General features: G+C 44.6%; 1 protein-coding gene across 1 annotated transcript in view; it reads right to left on the bottom strand.

Annotated features, from left to right (window-relative positions):
- The window catches only part of ATP9B (ATPase phospholipid transporting 9B (putative)), a 151670-nt gene that overhangs the window by 60432 nt on the left and 76349 nt on the right, over nucleotides 1-14889 (bottom strand). Inside the window, exon 11 of the mRNA XM_070361953.1 lies at nucleotides 13529-13605. Coding sequence (XP_070218054.1) covers nucleotides 13529-13605 — 77 coding nt within the window. The remainder of the gene's footprint in view (nucleotides 1-13528; nucleotides 13606-14889) is intronic.

The raw sequence follows: 14889 nt of genomic DNA on the forward strand, positions 1-14889 counted from the left end.
CAGGCCGTGTGGCTTTCCCACAGCTGGCGGTTCGGGGCTCCTGCAGCACCCACGCCGGGAGGCCGGGACTGCACCGGGTGTGTCACTGGGTCTGGGGGATGGGCAGCAATTCTCTGTCCACTTGGTCTTTCCTGCTGCAGGGCCCGGAGGGACGGCCTCTGAGGGTGACACTGGAAGAGGCGACAGTTTCCAGCGGCCGGGCCCTGCGGCTTGGCTGGACGCGGAGGCCGCGCAGAGGCCTGGGGCTGGCGGGGAGGGCCCGGCACAGGGGCAGCGCTCTGCAGACAGGAGCCTCGGGCACATGCGGCCCGCCTGCTGCTGCCCCTCGCCTCCTCTGCATGGCCTCCAAGGGCCCGGACAGCAAAGCGCAGCCGGGGACTCGGGCCCCTGCTTCTCCACCGGAACAGGGCAGCCCTGCTGGACAGTCACACGGAAAGTCGGAGGTCTGTGGCGACCTTGTGTCCGGCAAGTCCGTCTGTGCCGTTTCTCTAGCATCTGCTCACTTCATGTCTTTGTCGTGTTTTGGAAATTCTCGCAATATTTCAAACTTTTTTATTGTTATCAGACTTGCTAGGGTGATCTGGGATCAGTGACCTCTGATGTTACTACTAAGACTCGCTGAAGGTGCAGATGGTCGGCATTTCTTAGCAATAAAGTATTTCTAATGAAGGCATGTACTTTGTTTTTTAGACATAATGCTACTGAACACTTACTAGACTGCAGTGTAGTGTAAACCTAACTTTTATACGCACTGGGAAACCCCAAATTCGTGTGACTTTGCTGCAGTGGTCAGGAGCCGAGCCCACAATATGTCAGGTACAGAAACTCAAACTCTGAGCACCAGACTACTATAGTTTTTCTTTACGTTAGTATTTTAAAATACTCAGTGCTGTTGTGCCCCTAACTAGATTTTTTAGCATCTCTGAAGTGTCTGGTGTCTTGTCTCCTTCCACAGGCTACAGAGGCCTCGATGTTCAACAGTCTGAAGTGGGTCCCACAGACCTAACGGGCTTTCCACCTCATCTTTTATGCCAGCCGTGCTTGGAGCTATCAGAGCAACTGGCCTCTGTGTCTCTGCTGGGCCCGTGGCCCTGGCTCCAGACGTGGCTCCAGCATCAGCGGCATGGGAGACCCTCGGGGGATCAACCCTCGACTGCTTCTTCAGCCCCCAGCTCCTGCCACTTCCCCCAAAACTCATAGCTAGCCACGCTGAGCCGCTCCGGTGCAGGCCGCTGACCTGGGACACCGGGGTCTCCCTCCACACAAGGCTGGCTCCCCTCAGTCAGGCATCCCTCACAAGCCAGAGGGTCAGTTTTCAGTGCTCCTCAACCCCCTATGAACATGAAGGCTATCAAGGTCAAGTGAGTTTCATGCAGTCTGTTAATGCATCTGCCATGTGGACAGAGGGCGACGGCTCCTTGAGGGAGATGTGCCCGCACCTGCATCCTAACTGCTCCCGGGTTAGTTAGGGGGAGCAAGGGCAGCGCTGCAGTGGCCGGCATTCTGGCGAGAAGTGACCCACTGAATGGCCATGGAGCACTTACACTCCATTTACTAGCAAGAGACATAACCTGCATGTAAACAGAAAGCAACAACTTTATATCAACAGTAACGGCAGCAGCTAGCTGGACCTGCACATGACAACCAGAACTAACAAAGAAGTTCAGGTCAGACAACAGGCAGAAGCAGGCTGGACCAGCAAGGGGAGAAACTGGCCTTCCTGGATGTTAAAAGGATGACCAAGCAACTCAAATTTTAGTCTGAAAACTAACAGTGTAGCACTAGGAAAATAACGGGCTTCCCTGGTGGCTCAGCGGTAGAGAACCCCACTGCCAACACAGGAGATGTGGGAGATGTGGGTTCCATCACTGGGTCGGGAAGATGCCCTGGAGGATCTTGCCTGGCAGCCCACTCCAGTATTCTTGCCTGGAGAATCCCATGGACAGAGCCGCCTGGCGGGCTACAGACCATGGGGTTGCTAGGAATTGGACACGGCTGAGCATGCATACACAACAAAATAACAAACAAGACTTTTGTACTTCTTGAAGTAATTATAGTCATTCCAGGGGAAAATATTTAAACTACCCTTCAGCTGCTTTTAAACCTTACACTTGAAATCTCTCCTGACATTACCCTTACTTTGTAGAGGATGTGGACCATGAGCGTCCTGCTTTCTGTCCTTAATGCATTAACTCAGCATTAAGAGAACGTGCAGTCACAACCTAGCATTCTACACATCCTTACAAGGACCAAACACATGAATTGAATGAAACTGTGCAAATCATGTGATACTTTAAAAGAATTTACTTTTGTTTTACTTAATTAGCAACCATAAATTACCTTTAAAATTGTCACGGCCTTCATCCAGAAAGCCAAAGCTGAGAGCGTTCTCTCGAGAGAGGACTGAGTTCTACAAAAGGACGCAAGGAGACTTTCAGTCCGATTCCCTCCTGCGATCTACAGCACACTCCTCGGGGACCGAGCTCACTGCTCACGAGGCCAAGGACACACACCCGCCCTCCTGAAATGAGGCACTGCAGTGTCACCACATTCATCTCAAGTACGGAGCGAAGGCAGCAGCTCAGACTGAAATTAAACCTTGGAAGCAGTCATTTTTTATATTGTTTGGAATTAAAAACATATTAAATTGATCCATTATGAAAATTCTGTTCTCTATATTGTGTGTTTCAGACCATGTCTGTATCTTAAGGCTATGGAACAATTTTTGTAATTGTAATAAAAAAACAAATTATTGACTTTAACTTAAGAAAATTGTTGCTCAAATGACTAAATATTCATTTAGAACAAAACAAATCCTTCTCTGAAGTGTATGGTGCACCAGTTGCTCATTTCCACAGGTTAATGAACTGTAGGTAGCAATGTTACATCTGTCATTTTTCCTGGGTCTCATTTTTACGCCTTTATTTGCGGGCCTGGGAGGGTTTCCACGCCGCACATAACGTGGTGTCGGCTGTCGGCACTACTGCAGGAGCGAAGGAGCCTCCTCCTTTACACCAGCACTAACAGGCAAGTGAGCAGAAACCGAGGGGTGACTTTGAGCGAGGAGACACACATCTGAGTTCTAGTCCTAGCTTCCTAAATGTGTCCGATAACTCTGATATCACCTCACCTGCAACATTTGAAAAAACTGTCCTTACTGCCAGCACAGCAAGTGCCATCTAAAGTAGTCATTTATTAAGTGTTTACCTACTTGGGCAGTAAGTGCATTTTCAAAGTTCTAGGAACAAACATTTTTGTTGTGCCACTGCATAAAACACACAAAGACTGTGTGTTAAAGGACATTGAGAATTTTCAATCTGAGACCCTGGTTTGTGAAAGATCCCCAGTGTTCTCCCTACTTGCTGCAAGTGATAAATCCTCCCTTTTTTCCTCACCAAAAAAAAAAAAAAAAAAAAGAATTTTAAATCCTTTTAGAGTGTTAGGTGCCACCTTTTCATAAATTCATAACTTTTAATGTAAATGATTCCTCTGCTTTATCTGTTTTGAAAGTACAAAATTTTGTAAATTAAATCAGCTTCAAAAACTAAGAATAATCAAAAAAGATTGCTTAGGTGCAGTTCTGTCTGTAACGGGATTTCGCTGGCTTGCTCAGAAATGTCAACATTTCAAGGGAAACAAAAGAGCTTCAGGTGCCCCCCAGTGGAACCTGCTCCTCTGCGGCCCAATCAGCATCTCATTACAGCTGCCTCTCTGGCCTCTCCTGGTCAGAGCAGATTATTTCCAGCGCTCTTTCCTCCTCCAGAAATGAAGTGACTTCACAAACATGCACTGAGACTTCAGCACATGGACTCTGGTCTTTCGAGTCTCGTAGCATAAATTCTAATGAGCCCACTCTCCAGTCTACAGAACTAACTAACCCATCCTCATTAACTAAGCTGAACTAAGGCAGCTCAAATAGTACCCAGCACTGTTAACTAACAGGATGAAGCTGGTCAGAAGAAGCACCCAACAGATTGTGAGCACCCCCATCGGACCAAATTCCTTTTGTATCTCCTCTCCGTTTAATGCTCTCAACACAGCAGCATCGCGATGCAGAAGCGAACCTGGTAGGTAGGGGCACGCCGGGAGGGACAGACCTGGAAGGGCACTGCCGAGGCCCATCCAGAGGTCTTCCCAAGATGTCACCACCAGACCAAAATTTAAAGTATTGATAAGCAAGTATTTCAACTAGTATATTTTACTGAAGCTTTCTACAGAAGGCACTGTTCACTGGTGGAGAGGACTAATTAACCTTCACTAGTACATTTTGGGCTCGTTATCCTATTGTCTCTTGAAAATATTACTAAGAAATACACTGGCACACCAATTACAATTTACATTATAATTAATTTATCCTACTGATAAACTAACAATTATTACGTGTGGTCATTTATCTCATAGAAGTTTTATATTCTAATTGGGTTCAAATAATAGGGCTCAAAAAATTTCCTTCTGACTTCAATGCCTCAAAAAAATATTTGATTTTGATGGTATTAAGCAGTTTAAGAAGAAGCCACATTGAGCAAAGTAAGTCAGAGAAAGACAAATATATTATACTGCTTATACGTAGAATCTAAAAATGGTACAAATGAACTTATTTACAAAACAGAAACAGAGTCACAGGTGTAGAAAACAAACTTATGGTTACCAAGGGGGCAGTCAGGGGACGGATAAACTGGGAAATTGGGACTGACACATACACGCTGCTGCTGCTAAGTCACTTCAGTCGTGTCCGACTCTGTGCGACCCCACAGACGGCAGCCCACCAGGCTCCCCCGTCCCTGGGATTCTCCAGGCAAGAACACTGGAGTGGGTTGCCATTTCCTTCTCCAATGCATGAAAGTGAAAAGTGAAAGGGAAGTCGCTCAGTCGTGTCCGACTCTTCGCAACCCCATGGACCGCAGCCTACCAGGCTCCTCCGTCCATGGCATTTTCCAGGCAAGAGTACTGGAGTGGGGTGCCAATAGATAACTAAAAAGGACCTACTGTACACAGGGAACTCTTCTCAATACTCCGTGATGCCCTACATGGGAAAAGAATCTGAAAGAGTGATGTATGTATATATATAACTGAGTCACTTCGCTGTACAGGGGGAACTAACACAACATTGTAAATCAACTCAATTTCAATAAAATTAAAAAAAAAAACAAACATAAAAAAACCCAAGCCTTTCAGAAATGTTTGATGTGAATAACTGTCCCTCAAAAAGAAACCTTAAGCAGTTAGCAGCTTATTACAGTGGGAAAAGTCAAACTCACATGATATATTTTAAAGTTTTGCAAAAGGAAACTACTAGATGAAAATGCTTATTACGTAGGGGAAAAGAAAGCTATTTAACTTCATGTTAAATGTATCATATACATGCTCAGTTAATGTGGTTGTAAAAAAGAAAGTTGGGTACAGTAGCTACTCTAATGTCAACATACTGGAGTTTCTTTTAAAAATGATATCCAGAATACATTTTTAGGCGTGTGAAAAGACAATTAAGTTGAAACCAGATGTGTTTCTGAGGAATACACTTATTTTTAAATTATTGGTCAGAAAAATGTAACTATGGAGGGGAAAACCGTGAACCACTGCTAAGTACCGTGACCATTCAGTACACGGGTGGGCACCGTTCAAGAGGCTAAGACAGCAGCGGTACCAGGATGAGGCGGCACAGAGCCCGGGGCTGCCTCTGGAGTGGGCACCAGACCACCGTCGCCAGGGACCAGGGGTGGCAGAGGGCCGGGCGCTCCCACACACGCAGCCAGTAGGCACGGGGAGAGGCTGGGCTGGAACTCGGCCTCCACGCCCCCGCTGGGGTCCTCACCCACGACAGCCCCAAGGACAGGCACCCCGCACACCCTGCCGGGGGGCAGCCAAGCCTTCCCCTAGCTAGCTTCTCTCTCAAGAAGCAGGAAGCATGGTGGGGGCCGAAGGGTCCTGCCCATCCCCCCTGCCTTCCCACACAGCAAGCAAACCAAGTGACTTCCCTTCTCTTCCAGCTGACCCCTGGCTTCGAATCTTCCCCAACCAAGTCTGCTTCTGAACCCACGCGGCTCATGACCCGTTTCTCTTCATGGTGACCACGAAGGGACCCCCTCTGCCTAACAACCTAGGGCACTACACCCCAGGTACCCACCACGGTCCTGGGGCTGCCAGCCCTCCTGGGAAGGTGAAATGTACCGTGAGAATCTGAAAACAGGAAAACCTTGTCTTCCTCTGCTGTCTTCATTCACGACACAGTCATCCATCCACTCTGGTTTCATCCAGAAGTTTTCCAAGTTGCTCATTTTTCATCTCACTACATCTTTCAGACCGTATTTCTCACCCACACTGAAAGGCCTTCATCAGAAATGCTCCTGGGAGTAAGTTTTGCGAGCTTATATAAATTAAGATGGAAATGTCATGATAAAGCAGTCATCGCAAGTCCCACTTATTTCTAACAGTTTTCATGGCCCCAGGACAAGGAATCAAGGATTTCAAAATACAAAGGCACTTATGAAAACACTTATCTGTTTCCTCAATAAATTGTACTTCTCTGTTAAGAAACTGATTACAGGGAATTTAGTTCAGAAATGATGTTGTTGTTGTTGTTTAGTCACTCAGTCGTGTCCGACTCTGTGACCCCATGGACTGTACACGCCAGGCTTCTCTGTTTTGCCATATTTCCCGGAGTTTGCTCAAACTCATGTCCATTGAGTCGACAATGCCATCCAATCATCTCATCCTCTGTTGCTCTCTTTTCCTCCCACCCTCAATCTTTCCCAGCATCAAGGTCTTGACATACTATCAATTACTACTTACTTTATACACAACAAATGACGAGTAAGACCTCATTCAGAAATTTACGTAAAAACTTGTCTTTTTAGCGGTACAAAGTATTTACTTTAAATAACAAATATGCTGTTTCCTATTCAGAACACCTGCCTTACAATCAAATTCATATTTAAAAGGAACTAGGGCCTGAATCCAAGTTTTCCGGTTGAGATGTTTGCTGTACACTCTGATAGAGCATCATGTCTCAGAGGTTATCATTAGGACTGCTTCTTCATTCAGCATCTTGCCTCTGTATTGCTTTCCTGAAATTATAAGTTTATTTATATTCACACTGCTGATGAAGAAACACAACTTTTAATTGTGAGCAGCTGTAATATCCGAGTGCGCGGCTGAGCAAGTGCAGCGAGGCGGTGTGTACTGTCACAGCTCTGAGGGCCACCAGGGGTCTTGTCTACGTGCCACTGAATTACTTTATTGGAGGTTTGTTTCTCGAGTTAATCTTCTCCTGATGAGGCTTCGAAACACTATGATTTGTTAATATTAATAACAGTTATCCAAAAAAAGCACTCCCAAAGCCTTTCTATCTCTGTGGATTGACTGTAATACCATATTCCACAACATGTAGCTCTTTTGTGAACCACATGATCCCATTTTTAAACAAGTATTTAAATCCAAAAATATTTTATTACTCAAGAAGGCAACTATTAAAACAATTAAGGGGTGCGGTGATTGTATACAACCACAAGAAGAGTAATGTCTTTCTACTGTAAAATTTTAATATAAAACACAACTTTTAAAATATTAATAAACTGCCCTTTTAAAAATAAAAGAGCTAGTCTCAAAACAGTCTTTGATATTTCAACTTGCAAAGTATACCATGGCTGATCCTATTTGGGCTCTATTATCTCAAATGCCTTTACAACCATTCAGATAAAAGAAGAGGCTCTAATTCACATAATGGCACATATCACCTGTCTGTCTGTCAATGAGACGTTTGAAAGCATCTTTTTATTAGAAACACAAATCAATATGCCCAAGGGATTATAATAACTGCTGGAAGCAATCTGTATTATCATTTCATCCTTCTGTTCTTGCTCTGAGCAACTTATTATTATGAATGGCGTGAAAATGGCAACCTGTCACAACTGATTTTTCTTAACCTCCTGCAAGAATTTTTTCCTCGTAAATGTAGAGTATCTTATTAAATATATCTCAAGCTGGGCTTTATAAAACAGTCCATTACTCTAATTGTATTCCTTATAATTTAAAATTTCATCAAATATTACTGTAAAAGTAACTGCTTTATAACATAATCTTTTGATTTGTTCCAAGTTTTAAAACAGAATTTTTGAGTTTTGTGTGGACACCAATCCCTGCTTCTCATTTGCCTCAATGAGCACTACAAGGGGAACATTCTGACTCTGAGAAGGAGCTCTAACAATTTCTCTTTTAGAACTTTCCTCCACTCTTAATTACATTTTAGGATTTATTCTTAATCCCCACGTCTGAATAAAACATGCTGCATTTTAAACAGTATTTTAATAAGCTCCTGCAATAAGGGTAAAACAGTATTTCTGATTATAAAATTATCAAGTTGGATTTATAGAACCAATTTCAAGGCCATTCTAGAAGGATGAATTTAAGCCGGATATCTGCGAGTCATGGAATTCAGTTACAGCCGATAAATCTACGCAGGATCCTCACTTATCTGACTGTGGTATCCACTCGGGGCAGTGGCTCTCCGTCTCTGGTGTGTGTCAGAGACCCCAGAGGTTTGGGCTGGGGAAGTCTGGGGGTCGGGGGGACTTCAGCCGGATCAGTCCCTGGATGGGAAGCTGATGTCACCAACCCAGGGCCAGTAAGGCAGGAGGCTGAGCCCCGGAAGGTGCGAGGCTCCCTGCTGTATAAAAGGACACCCTTGGGATAAAACCCCATGCTATCTGCCGCCACAGAGCGAAGAACCCAGTGGGCACCTGTGTGAAACCTAGTTCAGGTCCATTGGTGACTGCACTCCTCTCCTCCTTTGCTGTCTGAAGTTGTCTTTAAAAAAGCAGCTGGAGAACAAAACGGACAAGATGAAGACAAAAAGGAGAGTGGCTCCCACAAGGCTTTGGACGCTAGCTGAGTACGTAACTTTTAAAGTATAGTTTATGAAACAACCAGTACTAAACAGTCAAACGATCTAACATGTGTCTTGGAGGGTATTTTACACAGCACACAGGGTGGTCCAGAAGAAGCGTATCCTCAAAGGGGCAGTGATCCTCACACTCCGAGGGCTGCAGAGAGTGCCTGGGGGTACTGCCAGAGGACTCAGGGCTCCCCAAAGATGGACACCTGTGCCGTGTGCAGAAGCCTGGAAGGAGGGCCCTGTGAGTGGGCGTGGGTACGGAGAGTGATGATGTACAGGGCCATAACCCACAGGGCCGCAGGGCACTGACCTCGCTGCCTGCTGGGGTCGGTGGGCAGCTACTGTCTCTGATATGGGAAGCTGTCACCCCTCTATTCCTCAGGTGCTCCCACCTGACAACCTAAAACTGTGGACCAGACCATTCTCCACTTCTGCTCTGGGGCTCTTGACCATCAGCTTGAGAAGACCACATACTCGCTACTGGCTCCACCAGAGCTCTAAGATGCAGCTGGGGTTCAGTAATTTAGGGACCTGAATGGTTGAGCAATAATCTCAATGCTTTTAGTCTCGTACGCTTATCCTGTTGTGCATCAATTTCACTACATCAATTATCATCACTAACTTTCCACTAACAGTGCTTTAACTGTAGTGGTTTTCATCCTAGGAACTCAGAGCAGTTAAAAATTTACATGAGCCTTCTGTATTCACAATAATGGAGGTAGGAAACAAATAAAATATGGAGTAATGGGCGGGGGGGGGAGATCGGGGGAAATACTGGCTGATTAGTTGATGACTGTGAATCTTTGATTTTTATTATTTTTTACTGAGGTACAGCTGACTTACCGTGCTGTGTTAGGCTAGGTATTCAGCACAGTGATTCAGTTATAGATCTATATATGTAGTCTTTTTCGGGGTTCTTACAAAGTAAGGTTCTTATACAATATTGAATGGAGTTCCCTGTGCTATCTGGTAGGTCCCTGTTGGTGACATATAGTGGTGTGTGTATGTTAATCCCAACCTCCTCTTTTATCCCTCACCCCCCTCATTCCCCTTTTGTAACCATAACTTTGTTTTCTGTGTCTGTGAGTGTAAATATTTTTTACAAAATCAAAGAAGCCAGGCCATATTTTAGATGGTAACTGTTCTCCATACTACAGTATATAATTTCTCATTAAGAAATTCTGTTTGTATATTTAAATTACTAATCAGATGCCTACAAAACTCTTCCAAAACATATTTTTCCTCTGTGTAAACTAAGACTGTCTCTTCTTTTATTGGAAGCATCAATAGTCTTGTGATATTTTCTCACCAGAAACAAAATCAACACAATCTTTTCCCCACGGAGGCACCGGTTAGCTTTCACCCCCACGGCTCCTCCGGTGCTTTGGGCCCTGCCTAGAAGCCTGCCCTGTCTTTCCCGCTCCCCCTCGGCCGAGCGCTCCCAGCCACCCCGCACCCACAGGGGTCTGTGCAGGATGTTCACTCTCCACTCCTTCGCCTGCCGGCCCTTCAGCTTCTCATCCCCAGGGCGTCCATGGCACCGACCTGCCGTGGCCTGCCCAGCTCCAGAAACGCCTTCCTCTCCCCTCTCCTCCGCCTCAGCCCTTCACGACCGGCACCTGTAGGCTCTATGAGGTTCCTCACTTCTCTTTCCAGCTCTGTGTGAAAGGCCTGGAAGCTCGCTGTAACCACACTGTGGGTGGGCAGCAGTGCACGGCATTAAACATCCCCAATTCTCCCTCTCCCAAGGCTGGGGCAGGCCGCAGGGCCCCGGTCACTCCCGTGCTCGGGCCAAGGGAACACGGCTGCACTGCTGACCAGCCGGACAGGACGCAGTGTGCGACCTGCCATGCCAGCTTTTTATCCCCAAGGTCACCGAGGTGTGTTTCCAGGACAGGCCCATGAGGGGCCGCGCCGAGCAGAGCACCTGCCCATGCGTCAGACGTGTACACAAGCAGAGAGGAAACGTCTTCCACTTGACACTCCATCCCTCAATGTCCCCACAGACACTCACTCACAGGGCAGCTCTCAGAGTGGATGGTTAAGAACAGTGTGGCTTCCCTGAAGAAGTCCGATGAAAGTCAAAGCATTTTAAAGGTTAGTTTTTGTTTCCACTAGGTTTCTGTGAAATCCAGAAATAAGCTGGTTTAGGAAGCTACTGAGATGCAGTTTGCAGATAATAATGTCTTACAAATACTGAACATTTCTTCCCTTCTCTGTTTAAGACTCAAACACTACACATTCTTTTCATTCGACACACATCAACTCACCCTAAATAAATAGCATCAGCTACTTTTGCTCACTGTAGCATGCTTGTAACATTTTCCTGATTTTTATTCTTATAAATCTAGCATTTAACACTTAGAAAGATTTAATGACCTATGCACATTGGGAGATTTTATTTCTCTCCTAAGATGATTCCTTGATTTATAAGACTGTTTCCAGGTCAAGCTGGTGCTCCACCACCCAGAGTGTCTTTCGGGAGAAGCAGCCCCATGCGGACAAGGCAGGTCCCGCTCTGCGGCCCGCTGGCTCTGTCTGCTTGGGGGCCACTGTGCAGGCTCCCGACACCACACGCACAGCCTGTGATCAGCTGGGAGCATCACGAGGGCCTCCCACCAGAAGGACTGCAGCAAACGCTGGCCAAGCCCCAGGAAAGTGTGGCCACAGAAGGGACAAGTCCGCTCCCTGTGTGAGGCTGACAAGTGCCTGAGCAAGGGTCCGAGTGCAATCCTGCAGAATCAAGACGCTTTTCCTAACCCAAGGACACTGAGAAGGCTGTCTAAAACCAGGAGGAGGAGGAGAGGAGGAGCAGAGGAGGGGGGAAGGCAGACACGAGGCCTGACAGGGCTGGAGCTGTTGGGGGTGTGTCCTGACTGGCAGTGGGGCTTGCACTCATTTCGATTTAACATTTCACCTCGTAGAAAGCTAATAAGGAGAGGCAACATCTGCCGAGTGCCTGGAAGCAAACAGCTGGTCAGTGGCAACATCCAGAGCCTAGCCCAGGCCTCCAGGGTCAGAGTTCTTAACTGCATCCTAAACCCAGGAAAGGTCACTGGCACGCAAGGAACAGCTCACTGAGCCAACACCAAAGGTGACCTGAGAAAAGAAGTGACCGTGGGCAGACAGTGAGAGTGGCAGAGGTGAGCTGCACTGAGGCTAAGGGGGAACTAAAAAGCTGGATTAAAGAGGTTCAGGACTTTAAAGTTAATATTTACAACTAAATTTATCCTCAAATAGCATCATAAGTGTAAAAGTAAAATGATTGAGGAAAAAACCCTAGAAATCATACATGCATTATTAGACACCCTAGTTTCGCCTACTGAAGAAAAGAAAAACACCATACTTGCTGGAAAACACACATTAACTATGTATGTGGTGCTAACTCTTGTCATTAGTATAACAACTTATTTTTAAATGATTTAACTCTATTGCAGAATTATTGACATATATCTGATTTGCTCAAATTAAGGCAAAGTTTATAAAACTTGGTTTATATAAATCAATGAGATTTATTTCTCCCCATTATCAAAATCAGAATTTCTACTAAAACAACAGTAGCACTACCTTTTTCTTTGACTTCTCTAAACATGCGCCAGGCAGACACCTGGAGCCCTAACAGACACAGAGACATGAGCGCCATCAACCTCACTGGTGACTACTGCTCTCGGTCATCACCAGAAAGGAGCCCTGCAAATGGCCCAACCATTCAGAGAAACAGGGATGCTCTGCTAGCCTCTGAAGGGTTAACTATTTTTTAAAATACTATTTAGCTGAAACAATGAGACACATCCTGTCCTAAAAGGTATCTTCTCAAATAATGATTTCATTTCTATTGCTTGGTTATAAAATTTCCTACAGAAGACAAGCTCTTCTGTTAATTACTCACATAGCAGGCACGGCTCCATGAGAGGACTTTTTGTTCTACTCAGATATACACAAATTATATTTCAAAGAAAAATGAGTAAAATGCAGTAAGAAAGAGCTTCTCATTCAGCAGATATTAGCATATATTATGACTTGATACAAAACATGTTACTTACTAACTACTGAGAATTTAGACTTTTTGTTATGATTTAACTTAGATACACAATGACTACATAAATAACAATTTTAGGACTATAATAGGAATATCATTTTAGGAATATAATTTTAGAAATATAATCTAGCAGTCTTTAAAACTAAAATCTAGTTTTCAACATGCTTCTTCTGAAATGGAAATAACTTAAAATTACCTTAACAATACACTATCAAGTTAAATACCATAAAAACATTAATACAGATTCATTTTAAAAGTGAACCATCAACGTAAAAATAGAGTGCAAATTATAAAATAAATAGACTGAGGAGAAATTAAAAGACCCATAATTAACTGTTAAATTATGGGCAAATTATATATACAACAATGAAAATTTAAGAGACATATAAAACTCTGATTAAGCAAAGAAAAATAGTGCTGAAAATTCTTCCAGACAAGCTTGCTGTTACACAGAGAATCCACGTCCCAGATCACCGACACAGGAAGCCCTGCTCCTGTGACATGCATGAAGCTAACACGACCGAGCTGCCCGGAGCCTGTCCTCTCCCAGGGAAAGCGGAGGCCACTCACTAAAGCAGTCAGTGCTCCACCTAACCTACCTTGTTTTTTGGATTTGATGTGTTCATGACACTTCTAGTCTCTTTTCCAGTATAGATGACCACACCTATTACAGTACCTGCAAAACACAAAAGTGGCCCTTACAGAGAAACTTAAATGTAAGCACAGAGGTAACACCTCCAATTTAATCATTTTGATTGAAAATATTAATGTACCATTTGATTCTACACATATTTATCTAATAGCGTATTTAATTTTGGTAGCTCATAAAATCTAATCTTAACTTTAAAAACAGGCTTTGAAAAACTCAACTGATGTCTCACGCAATGAAATGCACTAATACTCTCTTGGTAACAACGGAAAGTGTGACAACAGAAGTTGTTCGTTCACTAATGCCTACTAAAATGGTAACTTGAACACTGGAGTTACATTGAGAGAGCCTACATTAAACTGATCAAACTTGTGACCACAAACAACACGGTACCAGGTGAGCCATTTCCGCTGAACAGGTATCTGAGAGCATCTTTCCACTGTAAAGATTCAGGACAACCAGGTACAAGAAACTTCTGTGGACATGTCAGCACGCAGACAATGAAAACAGTAAGAGAAATACTATAAAGACAGTATTTGCTTTGGAATTTGTGTGTCTCTTTTACTCACATCTCCTGAAAGTTTGGTTTTCTAATCGTACATGTCAGAAAGAAATTGTTAACTTTGTGCTCTATCAAACTTAAGATAAAAGAATAATAAAATACCCCAAGAATGACCTATAGATTACAAAGGCTCAGATCAGAGGTACTCATTTCTGAAATATCAACTTAAAAGCCATGGGGATGTCCCTGGTGGTCTGGTGGTTGAGAATCCGCCTTGCAGTGCAGGGGACACAGGTTTGGTCCCTGCTTGGGGAACTAAGATCTCACACGCTGCAGGGCAATCACAGAGCATGAGTGAAAGTCACTCAGTCGTGTCCGACTCTGACCCTATGGGCCATGGAATTCTCCAGGCCATAAAACCGGAGTGGGCAGCCTTTCCCTTCTCCAGGGGATCTTCCCCAAAATGCAAGCAAAATCCTGTGGGCCGAAATTAAGGCCTGAGGCAGCCAAATAAAAAAGTGAAAATACCTAAAAACAAAAACATGGAAGTCTGTTTTGTGAACTGCTGCTATGAGTAATTTATATTCGTAACTTTCACAAAATTTGAAGGTGAGAAACATAATTGAGGTGAGAAAGACAATGCCTGTACTACTGACTGAAGTCAACCAGTGCACAACTAACCATGGAATTATATGAGCCTCCACTGTCTCTTTACTGTGGAGTGTGGAATATGGGGCGCTGAGGCAGGACCTGTGGGGCAGATGTGGCCATGGCGATCTTGGGTCCACGGGAGCAGGACAGCTGCTGTC

This window comes from Bos mutus, chromosome 24, assembly GCF_027580195.1.
Source record: "Bos mutus isolate GX-2022 chromosome 24, NWIPB_WYAK_1.1, whole genome shotgun sequence".
NCBI lineage: Eukaryota > Metazoa > Chordata > Mammalia > Artiodactyla > Bovidae > Bos > Bos mutus.